Raw genomic sequence first — 20383 nt, 5'->3', positions numbered from 1 at the left:
TTTCTCAAAGCTAAACAGCTACGAGACAATATGAAACACTCATCACAAAGAGGAGTGGTCTTGGAAATGGTTCACTTCAAACATACACAGACAAAGATTCAGCCCTAGGTCTCTCTCTGAGCCAAGCTTGTCAATAACACGGTGGCTCAGATAAGCAATCTTATGTGCTTTTGGCATTCAGCTAATACTCCTACATAGACAAATTGTTTTACAAAAGAGCAGATTAGGTCACCAAGCTTCTATTTTCCCAGAGTGAAAGATTTAGTAGCATTTGGAGGGAAGGCTAAGGGGTAGAAAGGTCCACACAAAGGTCCATAAGAGTCACAGCAGTGGCATACAAGGTGACTTTGTTGACTGAAGATACAGCTCTTTTTATGAGAAGACAAATTAAATATTCTAAACCTTAAAATATAAGAACAATATTATTAAAACAAACCTTCAGTGTCCAAACTGTAGTTATGTATTGTGTGCACAAAAAAACACATGCATCAATAAAACACTGCCTCCTGCCCACTAATAACTTCAAACTGCGGTCCAAACCCACTGACAACCCAAACCAGCTACCGACCAGTGTGTTCGTGCCTACTGTAAATTTACATCTCACAGCGGTTCATCTTGGCTGCTGATCTACTCCACTGTCTGAGTGCTGCATTAGTCCAGCTTGGCATGAGAGTGCAGCCTGTGTGCGTCCTAGCACAGGCTTTTAAGACTACAAACATGTAATAGGGCAGTAATATCATAATCTACAGACTATCAAATTTTATCTGTCTCTAGAGGAGGAACCCTCTCTACCGTCAGCCAGTGAGCTACGTACTATGTCCAGCCAGCTCTGGATGAACCAACACTTTTCCAAACAGGAGCTGTGCCAGTTCCACGAGGGAAACATAAATGAATGAAAAATAATAGCACAGACAGGAAGAGGAAATTGATAAATAAAGGAGATTTGGATAAAAACTGCAGGAGACTGAGAAGGGGAACCAAAGTAGATGGCAGAACAACATATTGTCTTACAATGTCAACTGATGTGACAGGTGATACATACAGGAAAGAAAACGAGGCAGAAAGGAAGAATAGAGATAAGACAGATAATGGTTGACTGGGTGGCTTTTCTCCATTTGTATTTACAAAAAAACTGACTTTTAGAGTTTCCTGTGCTGCCTGATACTTTTTCCTGAAAATGGGTACTGCCTTAGTGCATGTTTGTGTGTGCACTGACATCTGTGTGTGTGACAGTGTGTGTATGAGCATTGGAGGAAGTCGAAAGCCCCGTTTCCCATGCGTGTAATCATCCCAGGATGAGGTGGAGGATAAAGCGGAGCGGGACTTCCCCTGCACCAGAGGGTATTTTCCTCTCACACTGTGGTACAAGCACATGGCTGACCCGAGCTGCCTCTGTGTGCATGTGTGTGTCACAGAGAGTGAGTAAGAGAGATGTACCCTACGTAGGACTGGGGAAGTAATTTTCTATCTACTCGTGCTCTTTACCGTACTAGTAAGTAGTGGTAATAGTGCAACATTACTAAAATACTTTGTGAGCTTATCAGTGAAGAAACTGAACACACTGACACAATGAGGTGGTAAATAAGAAACTGATATTATCTGTCTGAGGAAGGAGTGTTTGAAGTGAGGGATGAGAGGTGGGCAGTGATGTGACTGGGAGGATGGGAGATCTGCAGACTTTCACAAAAACTCATTAGCTTCTCTATTGTTACTTCTGAAAAACAAATAACGTCATAGCAGGGCTGACATACAGAATGCAAATGCACACACGCACACACACACAGGTCAGCTGTTCACTCATAAAGCAGCATTATTCACTGGCTCCCAAAGGCTGCAGGCAGTTACCATTCAAAGAATGTGGGGACCATGTGTACGTATGTTTAGTGGTGTGTGTGTGTGTTTGTCTGAGGGTATACACTTCTGTGTTGCCGGGTGACAGTGCTGATGACAGAGCAGTGAGATAAGTCCCAGAAGCCGCTCTATCATCTATTCATAGCTCCCTGTCTGTGGGACCTCCTGCTGCTGAAAGCTGCCTGATCCGAACTCAGCCTCACTTTATCATCATTTACATCAACCAACAAAATACAGAGATGAAGTGAAACTGTGACGGACCGTAGCTAATGCCGCGATAAACATCTTAATAATCAAGTGATTTAAAGGGCAACAAATCTGCTTATATGGACTGCTTAGAAATCATGTCACATTTGCTTTGAATCTCAATCATGATTTAAGTGGAAACTGGTATGGAAACTGTGGACAAAGCACAAAGACAGAATGTAATGGATTATGAGAAAATAACAATCTAGCCTCTGTATGTACTGTATGTATGCATGGAAGAGCCATAATAGATCAGCGTGTGTGTGCATGCGTGTGTCTGTGTGTGCCCAGTGAATAGAAATGACTCAAATCACACACACAAGGCCCTGCAAACACTGCCCACATGCCTGTCTCGGCTCACCACTGCCAGGGAACCCAAAAGCCTCTACAAAACAAATTCATTAACCCAGACAATGAAACACAGCTGTGAGGGGCAACAGGAACTGTTTGAAATCAGTGCCTGGGTCTGGGGAGAATCTGTACAGAGCAAACGACGTGTTCTCAAAATGTCTAAGAGACAAAAAGATTTGGAAATAAGAGAGAGTGAGCTAGGAGTAGTGTTTAATTTAATTTGAGCTAGGGACAGCACTGACTATGAGAGCAGAAATGCCTTATTGAAGCACAACAACAAAGACAATTCCTCTGCACCAGATGCTTGAGATCTACATAGGACCTGTTTTTAATTGACTCCTTTGAACAGGTTGTATAAAGGAAGTACAAACAAATCTGTCAAAGACTGTAAATATCATTATTGAAGTTGGGTTTGAATACAAAAACACAGATACATGTTCCAAATCCAGATTGTGATATTGTGGAAACTGACTATGGAAATTAATTCGACCTTCATGAATATTATTTGTAACCTGTTACCAAAGGGAGGACATCTGTTGCATCCTCTTCCATACATGTGCGCACATGTGGATTTTAACTGTATCACAAGCTTTTACCTGTTCTGGACTCAAAATCCAAACAATGTCAATGCATGTACTACTGATATGATTGGATGGTGGTGTGTCTAATGCGCTTTCATGGGGTAGAAAAGCTGCTGGCAGAGCAGACTGCTAGTGAAGAGAAGCAGCCCTCGGGAGCTGGGGTCTGAGCATGAAACCATGTCATGCTGTCATTAAATGCACCACTAGAGGCCTCTGCAGCTTGTGGAATCAGCTGCTGCAGACCGGAACACAACAGACTGGACCATGTCTTACTCATACTGTCCTCCTTGTGCTGCGGGGTCTGCGCCAAGCAGCCGGACAGATGCAGTCGCCAAAAGACTTACGACACTGAGATAGATGGAGGTACAAATAGTTTTACAGAGTGTCCAAAAATCCAAAGCCAAACCACATTTATTCAGAATAACCTCTGTGCTGTGCAGCTGCAGAGGTGAAGACACACACTGACTAACCTCAGTGTTAATGACACTGCTATGCTGTATAATGGCACTACTACAAAACAGAATGAGTAAACAATATGGTGTAATGCACCTGAAATTAATATGGTATAATAAAAGTAAAAAAGTGAGGGACAGAGCGCACCCAATATATAATAGATCGCGTTTTCTGATTGTCTAACAGTTGACATTGGACCTCCCAGAATAGCTGCTGAACTTTCTCATCCTGTCTTGAACCTGGATGAACTCTCTGCAGCCGTTAGCTGCCCCTCAACAGGATCAAACCATGAATCACTACAAGTCAGGGGTGAGGGCGCCGAGATCACCCAAATCAAGACCAGATGCACAACAGGCACCTCCTTGAGACTGATTATATAAATATCTAAATAAATGAATAACTAAAACAAGTCAGCATGTCAACAAGTCAGACTTCTCCCCATGTCCTCCTCTTTGTTTCTATAGTGTTGCCTTAACAAACCTAAATTAATGTCCAATTCATCATTAGGTTTTATGTTGTTTGTTAACTTTTCGGAGAAAATCTTGATGGTATTATGTACTCTCTGTTAGTTAATACAGTCCGGCTACATTAAGTATATTTGTAATGGTAACAGAAACAAAGTGTAATTATTGTACCCAAATCCCTTTAATGTGTTTTCCCGAGAAGCACAGTGCATCACTTTCAGAAGCTTTTACGGGATCTGAGTCACTGCACATCCTCCCGTACGTACTCACAAGAGAAGATAACAGCAAAATCACTCTGTCAGCTCACTTAATTTCACCCAATTCCATCTCCACCCTCCCCTGCTGTCCCTTTCCCTACACTATGATTCCCATCATCACCACAGCCGGTAAATATTTTTATATTGTGTTCCATTAGAAAGCTTTATTAAGCGGTCAGACAGGGCAAATGGCGCCTGGGAGCTCCCTGTCCTGTAAACAATAGGAAGGGTCCTGAAAGCTGCAGCTGAATACAGAGCACTAAACTAAGGCCACATTAGAGAACTCCTCGCTCTGAGTGAGTAAATATTTAAATGTGTTGGAATCACCCAAAATAGTCAAGGGGCGATAGTTTGGGGCACTGCGTAGGGAAAGCAATCATGATGGATTTTTGAGCAAAATGGGCATAGCTCTGTAGAAATGTTGAGTAAAAATGAACAAGCTGTGTGTATGTATGCGTTTGGACTCATAGCGGTTAACTGCAGAATGTACCTCCGTGGTTTCCTCAGGAGCATCTATTCCCGACACATTGTCTCTGATGAGCTGTTGAAGGAGCTGCACCTGGGCTACGCTGAGGTAGAAATCCAGACTGCTGGTCATGTTCACCTCCAGAGAGTGGCCACACACCACCACCTCCTAGAGTGACGAGGGAGATATTACAGGGGCACAGATAGTGGGTAACAGGAAGGAAGGAAGAGAAGCATTCAATAACACATTAGGATTGTTTGTGACCTCATATACAGCTTCTTTGGTTCTTTTATAATCTTAGTCTATTTACTTTCCATCTCCACACTTTTTTGTTTCACTTAGTTCAAGTTGTTCCCTTTTTCCCGTCTTTAGTCTGTCGTCGCCAGTGTCCCACCCAAAGCCAGCAGTTCAAACCTCAGCCCGGAGACTACATCTAACAGGATATCACTTACTAACACTGTGTGTTCAACAACAACACATACACACAAAAGTAACTACACACAATGGTACTGGACACTGCTGTGTAAACATAAACTTTTCAGAACCACATAACAGACTTGTAACATTAATATCACAGTTAGTTTTTCTTGTTTTTTTTTCCCCATTCAGATTTGAAAAAACATTGTAAGTGTATCTCGTATACATTACTAATAGCAGTAGCAGTAGCAGTAACTTTAACATATAGGTCATAATATCATGATGTTACAATAACAATTACAATATGTTGCAGGGGTGAATGTAAATATAGACAGTAGTAGTAGTAGGCAGTAAATTAGAGTCAGTCTGCCGGTTGTGATAAATAAATCAATTATTTAATAAAGATGGAAATCATATTTGAATAAACATTTTAAAGGCAGTAGGAGGTTAGCTGAAAAAAGAATATGAATTTTATTATTAAATAGTTCAAACTCCTGTTCTGTTTGTGTTGTTACTGGCTGAATCTCCATAAGGGAGGGAGTTAAGGGAGTTATACAAATCACAGCGTGTGAATGTGTGTCTGTGCGTGTGTGAGAGTGCAAACTATAGATTAGCTGTTACGCATTGTCAAGGGGCATGTTAGCGTGGACAGACGAGGCATCAAAGAACGCTGCGCCAGAAAACATCAGCTGTAAAAGCAGAAAGGTTTGAACTCTGAGGGTCAGAAGCCTCCATTACATGGTTAGCTGGCCGAGGGATTCCTAATGACTAAGTTACTGTATGTTAGGAGGCAGAATGTAAATACTTCTGACATCTCACATAATCAGTGTCTAGTTTCATATGATAGATTGTGAGAGAAATGGTTGCGATCATGCCTGTAACAGGTCATGGTCAAAGAGCAAAAGATGTCAGTTTAAGTAGTGAACAAACTTCTACAAAGCAGATGAAGGAAAATATGCAACCTAAGACTAACTGTGTATATTCCTTCAAATATCTATAATATCCGCAGGACCTGTTTTTTCACATATTAACCTTTAATGTTTATTATGGAAGATAGAAAAATTTACTACTGATAAATACAGATAATCCCACTTTTGGATTTACCAGATTTTTAAGTTTAATTATTTTGCCCTGGTACAGATTATTTCTCTAATAAAAAACTGAAAAGATTAAACACAAAATTAAAGATAGAAAAAAAACAAGAAGCTCAGTTGACACTGACCTCTGTCTGTCCGCTTTCAGGAGACAGATTCTTACTGAAGATGATGGCTGGGGCAGCCGTCACTCGAACAGAAAATTCAGTCAGGATTGGTGTCAGAATGGCGCGGCGCTCCTGGTGCCTCCTGATACTGTACAGAGATAACACACAAACTGCTAAGTGATGCTGCTTCAGACTTTAGATGAGTTCTGTAGATGTTAATTTTCTAAGTGTATATGCTAAGTGTAATAAGTTGCAACAACACCAGAAGGCTCTTCAGTTGTAGATATTGTATATTTTATCTTACAGCAACTTAATGCACATTTTAATTCAACAAGTAATGATAATGCAGTTATATTGTATTTAAAAATGTATACTGTTGGTGTTAAAAAACTTTCAGCATTACACAGCAATGAAAACAACCACCATCAGGGTGTATTTCTATAAAACCCATCTGCCTAAAAATGACAAGTCAACACAACACAGTCAAAACCACAAAATGTTTACAACTGAGCTATTGTTATGCCCTTAGCTGACAGGCTGACACGCATTTCAAATTTGCTCTCACTTTTCAAATTCAAACCAGTAGTAGGACAAAAAGTTGAGCTCAAACTAAGATACTTCAAAATAATTTTTTTCTTTTCAGGCTTGACTTGCGAAATATTTCAGTTTTTTTTCTTTATATTTCAGTCTAACAAGTTTTTACTGGAATCTTGAATACAGTTTTAGAGACGGAGTGAGACGTTATTTGACAAGCTTCAATTGGGAACACTCCTTAATTGTATACACAAGATCAAACTGAGACCTTCTCACACCAACTTTCTCCATTTCACTAATGTTCATTCCCACAATCAAGTCATATTTGTGGGAACATTTGTTACTGTAAAACAAATACACAAGCAGGCTTTATAAGGTGGTGTTAATTGCCACATCTGCTGCTATTAAAACAATCAAGCAGCGCGGCTTCCAATATTTATAGTTGGCCAGGATTATAAAAGGCTCTGTTTCTAGGTGGCCTCCAATACAGTACTTAACCAGAACCAATATCATATTCACTTCTGCTACACAAATGTGCATTACCAGAGCCTTAAGGGATTATTTTTTGACACATTTCTTTGCGTAGAGAGGTTGAGAGAGGCCTAATTTGGAGGTCAAATGATCTGTGGGGCCAATTGGTGTTGGCCAATCTCCTCGCAGACAGGGATTGAAACAACGAGTGTCTTGTTGCAAGGGACAGGTGCTATCATTCACCATCAAGGCTAGGAAAAATGAGTCTCGGTTTACCCGTAATATGGAGGCTTCTGACTGGGCCGCAAAGCACCTTTGAATGGGTGTGGTGCACACAACAAGAAATGGAAAAAATGACTTTCTTTCTTTATGAGAACAGTGACTACAGATATCAGTGACATGAACAAAAAGAGAGAGGCCTGCACATGGTGGCTGACAGGAGGAGAGAGGGAAAGAGTTCACAGCTCCCTGACACGGGGTCTTTTCCTAGTTGGCAACTGCACACTGTGATGAGGACAGATCCTGTCAGTGGATCCATGGTGCAGGAATTTCCTCGCAAAACCTCAGGAAGCCAACTGAGGCCACTGCCGATCTGCAACTACTGGAACTGAACAGAAAATACTGCACAGTGAACATGCCATGAATCCGAAGCTGTAAAGAGTGGGGGGGGTGGGGTATCAATGTAGGGAATGAGGGAAAGGTGTGAACTTTGGAAGTGGTGTATGTCAAAACTTGTTACAACCGAGGCGGTGTATTCCTGCGGGTGATTGCAGACGACAAGTAAAGCTGTGAACTTGACTGCCCCTTTTTTTTCTCAGTGTGTTGGAACATTCAAATTCACATGTTCAGTTATGACTGGTCGAGGTGGTGGCTGAAGCTGGGGGTGTACACAGTGCAGCACACAGCAGTACAGCAAAGTCCATTTTCCAGCAGAACCACCAGTGCTTCCATGGCCAGGAGAGAGGGGAATGATTAGTCAACCACAGCCACCTTTAATGATTTGTTTGGAAGCTATGCATTTTGGTGGAATTAAAAAAACAACAACAGCAGCAGCACGATTCTACCTTCATAGCGTGACCACACAGATGCACGTTCACGTGTGAATTTTCAGTATTTGTATATGACAGTAACAAAACATGAGTGAAACTGTAAAATAGCCCAGGAGAAAAATGAGAATTATATGCCTGGACCTTTTAATTTAGCGCATGTCTGATCATTAGATGATTCATCACTATGACACTGGGCACAGTGACTGTAAAGGTGACCTTCTCAACAATATAATCCCTGCAGTACAAAAGTAACTGTTAAGCTACATGTTAGGTCATCCTATAATCACGTTCTGAATAGAAATCCAGACCTGCAGCTATAGTATGTTTAAAGAAAGTTGAGCCTTCATAAAAGGAATTCAACATCTTCTGTAGACCAAAGTGTGAGCCCAAAATCTCACCTCATTGGCCTTTCTGACAGTCTAGCCTTGGCACTAGGCCCCAGCAGCCATGTTTTCATCAACATAGTGACATATTGAGAGTAAGAAAGAAAAAATCGAAGGGGTTTGAGCTCAGTAGCACCTTGCTCACATGAGATCGTCAGTAGTAAGTGTGTAAGTCCAAGTCTGTTACTTAGAAGGGTTGTTTTACAGCAGATTCTTGCTGCTATGGTTGGAGTATTCAAGAGAAGTGAGGATTTGGGGACAGATGGTGAAAACTCCTGTAGAGACAGACAGGAGGGGAAAAACCTAATCTGGGTGGCCTAATGGTTACAGATACAATCCCATAGCTGGTCTCCTTTGTTCTGTTGAAATGTCAAACACTAAAGCTCCACTTGCCTACTCATTCTGAGTCATTTTGGCTGAAAACATCCTCTCAAATGGACACAATGATTTAATGCCATCTAAGAGTAAGTTGCTCTGAAAAAAAAAGGAGGAACGGTGGCACTAAACCTTAAACTTTTGGTTTTACTTCAAAGCCATCTTCAGGAGCAGGCACAAAGAAAAGCTAATAAATACCATATGTGCCAGCTGGTTAATCAGGTACTTCCATTAGGGTCCTTTTTGAAGTAACATTACTCTTGTATGTGTCAAATATTGATACATAGTTTTATTAATCACAAAACAAGTTGAGTTTTGACTTTTTATCAAAATAATGCTACATATTGCAACAAAGTGAGTCTGTGTTTTTATTCATCAAAACTGGCTTAACTTGTCTAAAATGAGGGCCCTGTTGCTTTTCTTTAACTTATGTATCCTAAAGTTTGTACAGTACTTTACACAGGACAAGCATCAGATGAAGAGCTTGGTTTAGAGCTTGGTGTTGAGGACATAAATTTAACTTAAAATTAAACTAGTTTCATGAGTTTTAATAAAAACCTTACTTGACAATTATTATTATACTATATTACCATACATATTAAATATTAGAAATCAGCAACTAGACTCAGGAAGAAAAGTGTACGGGATCTTAAATAAAATAAAACTTGTGCGGCTGACATGATAATAAGCCTGAGAGCTAAGAGCTTAGCGTTAGTATCACCAGAATTATCATACTGTGTGTGAGTGTCTGCAGTAAAGAAAATATTATTCATAACGAGCATGAATGAGTGTGCTTTAGTTTGTCTGTCTCTGTGTAAAAGGTGTAAGTGTCTCAGCCAGCCAGCCAGCCTTTCTCTAAGCTCTGGCGACCTGAGAGCTCACCATCTAAATCAGGCCCATGTTGATTTTGTGCTGCATTCTTCCACAAGGCTTATTTTTAGTTGACATGGGACAAATCTGGACTCTTTGCCTGTGATTCTGTGAGTTTTGGGCCTGTTTCCTCTCAAAACAGGAGTAGAAAAAATAGAAAAAAAGGATGTGGGGCCAAACAGGCTGTTACGCTCATGCTTGTTTTAGCTCCCCAGTCTATAAAAAATGACAGGGTTTGTAATTATGCATGGAGAGGCTCCATGATAGAGCGCAAACTCAATAACTACATACTGCTCCCACATTAAGAGTGATGAGATAAATCATGGGATATTCACAGAGGATCACACACGTAGCACCTGACTGGGGGGTGTAACGATTTAAGCTAAATACAACTACATAAAGCTACATTATTGTCCAAACCCAAAGAAAATAACAGAAGAGCCATCAACTTATGTAACTTAGTGATTAGTTGATAGGATACATTGACCAGGAATCACAAATGCCTCTACAAAAATAAATAAATAAATAAAAAATAGAATTGTAGAAAAATTACATTTCTGTGCAATATTTCGTCCCAAGTAATTTTGCTGATGTTGAGATATTAACCTGCTGAAGTGACATATCTAACCTGTACAACAACAGTGCAATTTTCTTAGTCTGATGAAATCACAAATCATTGTTAAGTTTTGGAGCAGTTGCTAAAATACGTCAGAAAAGAGAAGCTGTACAGAGAACAGAAAATACTCTTGGGCAAACAATTGGTGCATACTGTTCAGAATTACTACTTACAACATGAATAAACAAATCACCTATCATTAGTCCTAACATTCAAATACAGAAATGACTTCTGACCTGCTGGCCATGTTCCACTCGAGGGCCGGGTTCTGAGAGTTCCTCTCACTTTCCGCTGATACGCCTCCTTTGATTCCCTCCTTCTCTGGCTTGAGTTGCTCCCAGTGAGCTGTTCCAATGGTGATGGACTGGAGGTCGACCTGGTACTGACGGTCCTCCACCTCTGAACCGGGGTCACGCAGGATGCCAAGGTTCAGCGCACGTCTAGTGGGAAAGAAAGGCATAATTCTAAGAGGTTGCTTTATTTGTTGCTGTGAGGGTGTAGTTGGGCAAGGTTGTACCTTTTCTAATTACCTTCTATAGCAGTAGAACAGGTAATCTGTGGCAGTGCTTAGTGTGTTTTGTGCCTAATTTATCTTCCAAAATGATTTATGACTAAGTAAAAGTCCCTTGTACTTGTACAGCTGAGCCTCAGATAAACAACGCCACAGGCTTTATGTGAAATATTCTACCTTTGATAAAGTTCTGATTAATGCCAGCTTATCACAGGAAGTGAACCCTGCTTAAACCCTGGATGTGAGGCACAGTAGTCTAGAGCCAGGCCACTTACTGCTGCTTGTTTTCTATTTCTGTCTCCAGAAACACAGGACTCCTACATTATACACAAACTGTAATATGGTAGAAGAGATGCAGAGATATGTCAGGAGTGGGCAACGCTGTCTCTGAACTGTTATAGTCAAGTGAGCAAACACTGCCCATAAGCGCCAAGAAAAAATGATGTCATCTATTTTGCCTTTGAGAGATCCTGACGAATTCACAAGGCAAAAGGAATAATCACAATTCAACATCTGCATATGACATCAGGTCTTTTGGTTCGTTATGATATGTTTATTTGTGCTGGTGAATTCAAATGAGAGCTTAAATGGTATAAATAAAGGCTTAAAATGGCTACAGATGTAGTGGCAGCGTGAGTAGTTTTATTTGTTTCAGCAACGTCAATGCTAATTTTCATATAGTGTTTCCCTTACTTAGCCACATTGGAAAGCCCTTTACCAGAGCGTGATGTTATGACAATAAGCACCAAGTACAAAAACAATGACAATGGAAGATCAGGGGTGTACGACTGGATTTAACTGGGTTTGTTGACATACAAACAAGTGAAACAGATCCTTAATCAACATTTGGAACCACATTTATCAACAGAGTATAATATAAATCAAACCAAGAACCCTGTAAGATTTGGGTGGGATGTGTCAGTCTAGATTCATTAGGGCTTTTGTAACAGTACCTCCATCACCCGCCCCAACCCCAAACTGTATTTTTCACATTAAACAAACCACAGTTACCTCATATGCTTTCCAAATTATCTCTTAACTTCAGCTTATTTAGGGGACTCTATTACTCATAATCAACATAGCATGGGAGTCTGCAGCCAATTCTCTGCAATGCTGAGCTGCAGGGTCATCTCCGATGACATAAATAAATATGACAAACATTTGTCTTGGTCATGCAGCCAGTGGAAAACGGTGCGATTTAATATCAAAAGACATATTTCAGCCAATCGCAGGAAACAAGAGAGCTTCATTTCTGACAAATGAGGAGGGGAGGAATTTTGGAAGTTCCCCTTGGGGTGCAATAATAATTGAAGCCAGATTTTCTTGTTGTACACGTGGGGGGAGAACACTGGTGGTTTGACATATCTGATTGGTCATGTAAAGACCACACTGCTTGGCCGAGAGGAATCTGAGAAAGCGTCGGGAAGCACGGCACTCACTCTAAGCCATCATATAAATGGGCGGACTACAAACATAGGGACGAGGCAGGTGGACGCTTTGCTGCTGAGTCTCTGGGTATTCTTGCTATTATCAGACATCTGCTTGCCACTAGCATATGGAAAATATGGAGGTAAATGAAAATAACAAGTCATAAATGACATGCTTTCGCAGATGAGGTGGAGGGGGAGGAGTGGGAGTGGAAGAGAAATTTTCCTCAAACACAAGTACTTAGTTTTGCCCTTGTTCCTGAGCCAACCTTATTTTAATTGCAAGAAAAGACCACAGAAACATTATTTTTTATGACAAAATTCTGCTATTTATAAAAACGGATCAAAAGCTCTGCTGCAAGAACACTCTGTTTCATGGCATTCATGGCTATTATTTTAAAAAACATTCCTCCCTCTTCTGACACAATTTAAATCCCAACTAGAGTCCAAGAAGCCACTGGGCCGATTTTGCATCAGAGCTGAAACATTACGGCTCTCATCCAGCATTATTATGCCTCAAAGTCAAGCTTTCTGGTGGGAAACAAAATAGCGAAGACAGGGCAGTGTTATGTATCTGGAATGCAAAACTTGGACATAGCGATTCAGTGATACTCCATCACTAAGAAAAAAAAGTATGACATTTTAAAATCCTCCTAACAGAAGATATGGAGACTCATTTAAACATGGGCAATTAATTTCAAGTTACATTTTTTTGTTCAGCATTCTTTGGGTCTGTGCATGTGCTGGAAAGACTATTAGTTATGATTTGTGCTATTAAGCAGACGTGTTAGAAGAAACACATGCTTAAGATGCAACTTAGCAAATACTGTATGGTGGCCTGCAGGTGCAAAGTAAAACAACATTTCAGAAAACAAAACACGACATTTCACATAAGACAACATTTGAAAAAACATATCAGAATAGTGCTTGTTCCTGACTGGACACAATCAGAGTCAATCAAGATCAGCATTAAGATATAGAAGAAGAAGAAGAAGTCATGTGTTTGACACTATTTGGATAAAACATTAAATTCAATTTTATTTGTATAGCGCCAAATCAATCTCAAGGCACTCAGTGTAAAGTTTAAGACCTTACAAAGTATAATTATATATATATAGTATACAGAATTATATAAAAAATTCAACAACCCCATTTGAGCAAGCGGAGAGGAAAAACTCCCTTTAGAGGAAGACACATCCAGCAGAAACAGGCTCATGGTGTGCGGCCATCTGCCTCAACCGGTTGGGGTGAATGGAAAGAGGAGAGAGAAAAGAACAGCTGACAACAAAAACAGCAGCAAAAACAAAAAAAGTCCCACAAAGCAGATGTGGGAAAGTATAACAGCTTTAAGCCTGGTTCAAATTCATGACTGATGGTTTAGTATAAGTATTATACTGATGCCGATTTGATCGACATTGGTGATGTCCAATCAGCAAGCAGTGTTGTGTTGTGTTTTGGAATGTAAAGGAACCCCCTGGCCACATGCATAACACATCAGTTAACAAACACATTAGATTATACTCATGCATACAGTGATAAACAGCAAATAATCCCATGCAGGCACACAGTGTTGCTGCATGCCATAGTGGTATTAGGTCTAACCACTGAGGGATTTACTTTGCTACTGCACAGAACGTTGCAATAACATCCAGACTTGGAATATAGAACTTGGATGATAGAAGAGAATAATAAAGAAAATATAGTTAAATACATTCAAAGATTGTCACACAGATACAAAACCCCACTGAATAGAGCCAATGAGTAAATAAGTACGAAGGCTTTTTGAACCAGAGCGAAAGTGGAATCTTGGGAGAGCCTGATTGCCATGCTGAGGTTTTGAAGGCTAACAGTGATTCAAGGTTGTAAAACAAACCGCAGTGGGATCTGGTTGAGGTTCAGGGCTCGACGGTAGGAGTGTGGGAGCAGCGTGGTGTATTACAACCTCTTGTCAAGGGGATCCTGTGGGGCAGGTTGTATCTTGGCCTATGGCTTTCAATGTCCTCCCATCCTTCCTCTCTCACACCCCCCCACCTCCCACCTCCCACATCCCACATCCCACATCCTTACACCCACAAACCAGAGGGGTAGGCGCCGTTGGCTTCTGGATCTCATCACTCTGAAACCCGCAACCTGAACCCGGAACTCTGGGCCAGTTTTTGTACATACAATAAATGTCTGCTTACACTTTCACCAGAGACAGGAGTATATGTAAATGTGTGCGCCTGTGAGAGTGTGTGAGAGAGACATGGTCCTCTGCTAAACACTGAATAGAAATTACATTGAGATCTTGATTGCAGTTCCACCAAGTCATGCTAAATTAGAGTTTGACACAGACGTGCTGTATTTCATGAATGTTCCGTGTTATTTGTTTTGATCCCTAACTAATGTACATTTGAAATGAAAGAACGCAGGCTAGTTGAAACACACAATGATGCATGTCTTGCTGTGTCATGGCATTTGGTCTGAACCACTGTTTCAATTGCAAGAGTAACATCCAAGAGACAGAGGTTTTTGTAAATCCAGCATAAATAGTATTTCTCATCCATAAATTCTGAAATGAAAGTGTTCAATTGAGGTTTTGATTTTCTTTCTCTGTGGCTTCAAATGGTATTAGCCAAACACCATTAGCACCCAGCAATGCCTCTATGGTATTTTTGTTGTGGAGAGGCTAAAGTTGCACAGTGGCTTCTCCATCAGCTTGCCATGACTCCCAGTGGCTTAAAGCAGAGTCCCACTGGGCCTGAGTGTGTGCCGAGGGGGAATTCATAAGCATTATGATTCATGAAACTTGCAATTACTTAGTAAGTTAAGCACCCCGGCCTACGGTGGTTCGCTCTGAATTGCCAGAAATTCGGTAACTTCTGAGATGTGGATTTATGACCCCAGTCAAGTCCAATTGCTGTTAATTTGCATCTACCAATTATAGTAATTAAGGATCTGAATCAGAACGTTGAGCAGCCCTCTGGAGTGAGAGAGGAAAATGATGTTGTGGAATAAGGCGAGTCAGCAGAATATAATCCAGTCACTCAGGGGCTGCTACTAAAATGATTTTTGATGACTGAACAGAAGTCAAACAGAGTCACGGAAATAACAAAATCACCAAGACAACAAAGAGGCAACAATGTTCTAAATTTGTAACACTTGCTAATAACAAGTAACTCACTTGTGGGCGTATTGAGTCAAATACAGTTCCAATCTATAGTTGATTTTTCCCCCACTGGCAAAATATTCAATAGAGAAAATTATGAAAATTGCAGCTTTCCTACATTGTGTCTAGTCTTTGACAGTTGTGCCTGACAAAAACACAATTATCAATTATCCTTTCTTTTCTAGCCCAACGGCATATCTCCAATGCTACTCCTAACAGAAGCCTGTTATTCATTAGACTGATTGCACTTTAAACACTCATACTCAACCAATTATATCATATTTACACAAGATCTTAGAAAGGAAATGATTACTTATACATACAGTGAAAAACTGGGCTTAACTCAAGCTCATGACAACACATGACACTAAGGGGTTAAGAGAAAGCGCTACAGATGAAGCACCTCTGTTTACAGTGACATGGTGTATATCAATAGCACTGGGATTTCAAAATACTGTATCTTAATTACGGGAGTCGTTTATCTCACATGCAGCTGACATATCAGAGAGGTTACACTGTTATAAACACAGCCTGTGTTAGAAGTGTTGTTCTGAAGACACTGGCTAACATGTGCTCGCCATGATGGCCTGTTAAACATGTCAGTCTGGCCAGAGTAATTTACAGGCTCATCATGCACTCATTCAAAATCTGCGTCTTGCATCATTGTTGCAAATCTGCCATGTGTGAAAACTGTACAGATATTTCATTTGGCTTCATTTGAGGTGTATTTCATGAAATTCACATATGCCAATGACTACACAAATTATGCTGCTAATCTTTCATCATATTCCGTCATTCACTGCACAGTAAAAACATACATTTTGCTAGAATCATATGGTGAATACTGACTCATTTATTAGCACATTATATGAAAAAACAAACAAACAAAACAAAAAACATTAAGCCGTATAGTATCACACGTTGTTGGCTGCAACTCCAAACTTACATTTCTGTCTTAAGTACTCTGCTGTTTGTCCCAGCTAATGGTGCTGTGGAGGCCATTTATTAAAATGCACATGTCGTTTCTGCTTCTGTTTTGCTTAGCCTTACACATGTGCGCTCGCACGCACACACACACACACACACACACTTTGCTTCGTCTGTTTAGCTTTAACTGCTCTTCCTCCTGCCTTGCATGTAGCTCTGAGCATGGAACATTCCTGGGTAACAGGGACAGTAATTCACCAGCTTTTTAAGGGCACTGCCTTCTCCATGGATCCCTTCATATACAGTAGGTACATCTGCAATGGATCTACTAAAAAAGGGCTCTTTGGATCCTTGTTTGTGAACAACTGAAGTTGTAGCTGCTGCTGAAAATCACTTGCAGGTTTATGTGATGTGCATCAGTCTGTCTTAGATCTTCTTCTACATTATATGCACTTATAGTTTCGACTCAGAATTGCTACGAGTCATCCGTGAGTGTATGTCACTGCAGGAAAAAGCTGCCATTTTCCTATAATACTGAGTGGGCCACTGCTTGTGAAATCACTTCCTCTGTTAGCAGCAACAGATTTGATATGCTTCCTCCATGTTTTGAAATGGACATAATGCTGCTTTTATAAAACATGTCAGGCAGAGTTTTAGCAGCAGGTCTGTGATGAAGAGGTGTGAAAGGAATGCCTCACTGACTTCCTCAGGCCTCCGATTGAAACCAGATTTTTGTCTCTACTAAGCCATTTCACAATGACGTAATCCCACCGCCATTTTAATTTGAGAGGCCTTATCTTTAATTAATCGCTATACACATGCGTGGAATAGATTATTCGGAACTGGCTGCAGTAGGGAACACATGCCGACGCCAAGGATCTGGCTTGCCCTCATATGCGGTGATTTTTACCCAGCTTAAGTAGAACAGGCACATACATGTACCCCAATGCTACTTTTACACTAATTAAAAGAAAATAATCCTTTGCTAGAGGAAGAGTCAAGATTCAAAGTCTGCTCCTAGTCTCTGGCAAGGCACTCAGCATGTGACAAAGCCTGACGTGAATCAAACTTCTTTTGAAACATAAAAAAGTCAGAATCACTCAGGACCAAAACCATTTATTCCAGCTGATTCAGTTCCAAGCAGATTGTTGATAATTGGCGATACAGCAAGAGTTATACTTGTACAGCTGCACTTAAGATGTTGTATAAGAAATGCTTTCCAGATTATCAGAAAATACACAAAGCAGTAGTGCATATTCCTGGTATCAATCCTAAATCTTATAACAGGTATAAAAACACGCATAGACATTAAAAAAAAAAAATCTACAAACTGTAAACACTCAATACATTAAAATGTATTGCAATGTGCATATACACAGGAATGTCCAATTTACCTCGCCTGTAAGATATGGGTCTGAAACCAAGATGGTTATAATCTCCTCGTGATTTACTTGTGCACATAACTTATTCAATTCGTGATCTGGCAAGCAGGGTGTTTTATGGAGCTGTTAAATAAGGTCCACCTTATGGATCCAACAACAAGAACCACTACTGTTTTTTTCCACTTGATATTGATTATGCAGTTCAGTAATGCCAAGCTGGTTCTCATTAGCGTGCATGCGCACACACACATGCACGCACACAGGCACGTTGTGTGAGGATGCTCATTTTTATCTGTGAAAATGAGCGACTCTGGCAGAGCACTTTGAAGTTGATTACACTTTGTTTACAGCAATTATTGAATTCTGACAAATGTTTAAAGCAGCGAGATTACATATCAAGGTCTTATCCTTCTTTGGACAAAGAATGAAAATTTTCCTAAACAAAGTCAGGGAAATGATGGCCATATTTGATTAGGTTAACTTATGCTACAGGTTTAGCAGACAGGCTGAACAAACATGTAACCAGATAGCTAAAACAGTAGGTCCTTCTCGTTGACGTTTGCCTTGACCTCAAACAACATTTCGTTCTAATTCAAATTTCCTTCCAGCAAACAAAAGGCAGAATGAAATAAAATACAACAACTTGCTGCTGGAAGCACCCACATAATGAAATTAAAAACTCATGTCAAATCACAAGCTTTAAGGAGAAACTAGTCAGACTTTGAAAATATTAGAGCAGATTAGAAGCTCCTAGCGCTGCCTAAGACTAGAGAACTACAACCGCTTTCTCATGAGATAGTGTCCAAATACTTTTATGTCAGCGAGGAAAAACAGCATAAAATAATTACAATAATCTGGGGCACACATGCTTCCTACATCAACTAATTCTTCCTCCTCTGTGAATGACTGCAGAGCCAGTGTTTATAATTCTGAAGCGGATCTCGAATTCATCCAAACCACAAAGTGTGTGTATACAAAGTGACATGTCTATATGAGAGATTTCCCCCTTTTTACAGAGGGGGGTGTGTGAACTCCTACGCTTATCTAGCGATGTTGGTGATTTGGAGAGGGAGAGGAGGGAAGAGTGGAGAAAAGGTACAACAAAAATTGATCGCTGTTTAAATACCACATCAAAGAAAGGGTGGTTACTACTGTAGGCCAAGATTAATGTAGCGCTGAGCCTTACAATCTTGAGTGTAAATGGTTTAAGTGGAAATCTGAGCAAAACATTGCCTAATGAAGTGATCCAAAATCCAACTTAAAGCTGGCATAAAAACATTTTGATTTGTATTACTAATCTTACTGCTAACATGAATAAGGAGTCCAATCTAATGTGCCCCAGTAAGCAATACCAGTGCAACAGGTAGCTCTGACCTATACCATTTCAAGAACAGTTGATCTGGGTTTTTTTCCCCCTAAGATGTACTATATATTCAAAGAAGATAAATGAAACTGAGGAACACATGAACACATGTACTGCTGTGATTGTGTTGAGTGTTTTCATCAAAAAAGGCCATCAAACCAATTCCAATGCTTAATTTGCAACACATCCAGTGTAGTATAAGTTCCCCTCACTATCTGTATGGAACTAAAGTGTGAAAGCTTGTGAACAATGAGGAGAGTCGGTATGAGGAAAGATTTGGTTTAACTAGAATCCCCTACAACCATCTAACAGGTTGCTGAAATGGCTCCATATCAGAGAGCTTCATCACATGAGAGCTGAAATAAAAGACTGTGTCCAATCATACTGTGCATGTGCAATGATAGTGTTCTCTAGGAGTCTGTCTGACCCTGGTTGTTTCTGTGTGTTTGTTGGCACTGCACTTTGTTCCAAGGATGGAGAACCATGCAAAATGTGTGAACCACAAAATGTGAGGACAAGAGAAACGTGTGGAAAGTGACAGAGAGGAAAGAGGAAACTTCTGTGTGCGACACAGAATGATTGAATTGTAGTAATTAGAGAGCAGAACATAAAACATAAAAACCTCAATGAAAAATAACGGCAGATAAAGACGTGTGGTAGGGAACTTCCACAAATCACTTCCTTCTGCAACACCTAACATCTGTCCCTTGCTCAAACCCTTCTTTTGTTGTTGCTTGTCTATGCATCAACTTTACATCGTTTCCTTCCACTTCTACTAGTCTTGTAAAATCTCTCCTCCATTTTCTAGTATATTATTTTTTAGTGTCCCCTCTCCTCTCTTGCCAGGCAGCATTTTGACGCAGCAAGTCCAGAACAGCGAGGAGGAAGTGGCCTCTGTGGGCCAGGTTCCTGACAAACCACAATACTAAACATGTTGTGCTGTGAAAATATGGCATTTAAACTGGACTGAGCCTTGGTTTTATTAGAAGGAACAGAAAGATGAGGAAGATGTGATGCTAACATGACAGCCCCCTGTGCCT

At 40.4% G+C, this 20383-nt stretch overlaps 1 protein-coding gene across 1 annotated transcript in view; it reads right to left on the bottom strand.

Annotated features, from left to right (window-relative positions):
- LOC113170474 (vacuolar protein sorting-associated protein 13B) overlaps nucleotides 1–20383 on the bottom strand; it is a 278722-nt gene that overhangs the window by 90903 nt on the left and 167436 nt on the right. The window contains 3 exon segments of the mRNA XM_026372581.1: nucleotides 4694–4837; nucleotides 6309–6435; nucleotides 10822–11025. Coding sequence (XP_026228366.1) covers nucleotides 4694–4837; nucleotides 6309–6435; nucleotides 10822–11025 — 475 coding nt within the window.

The sequence above is a fragment of the Anabas testudineus genome, chromosome 16, assembly GCF_900324465.2.
Source record: "Anabas testudineus chromosome 16, fAnaTes1.2, whole genome shotgun sequence".
NCBI classification, from domain to species: domain Eukaryota; kingdom Metazoa; phylum Chordata; class Actinopteri; order Anabantiformes; family Anabantidae; genus Anabas; species Anabas testudineus.
The sequence above is the reverse complement of the archived record's forward strand: the minus strand, read 5'-3'. Positions and strand labels throughout refer to the sequence as shown.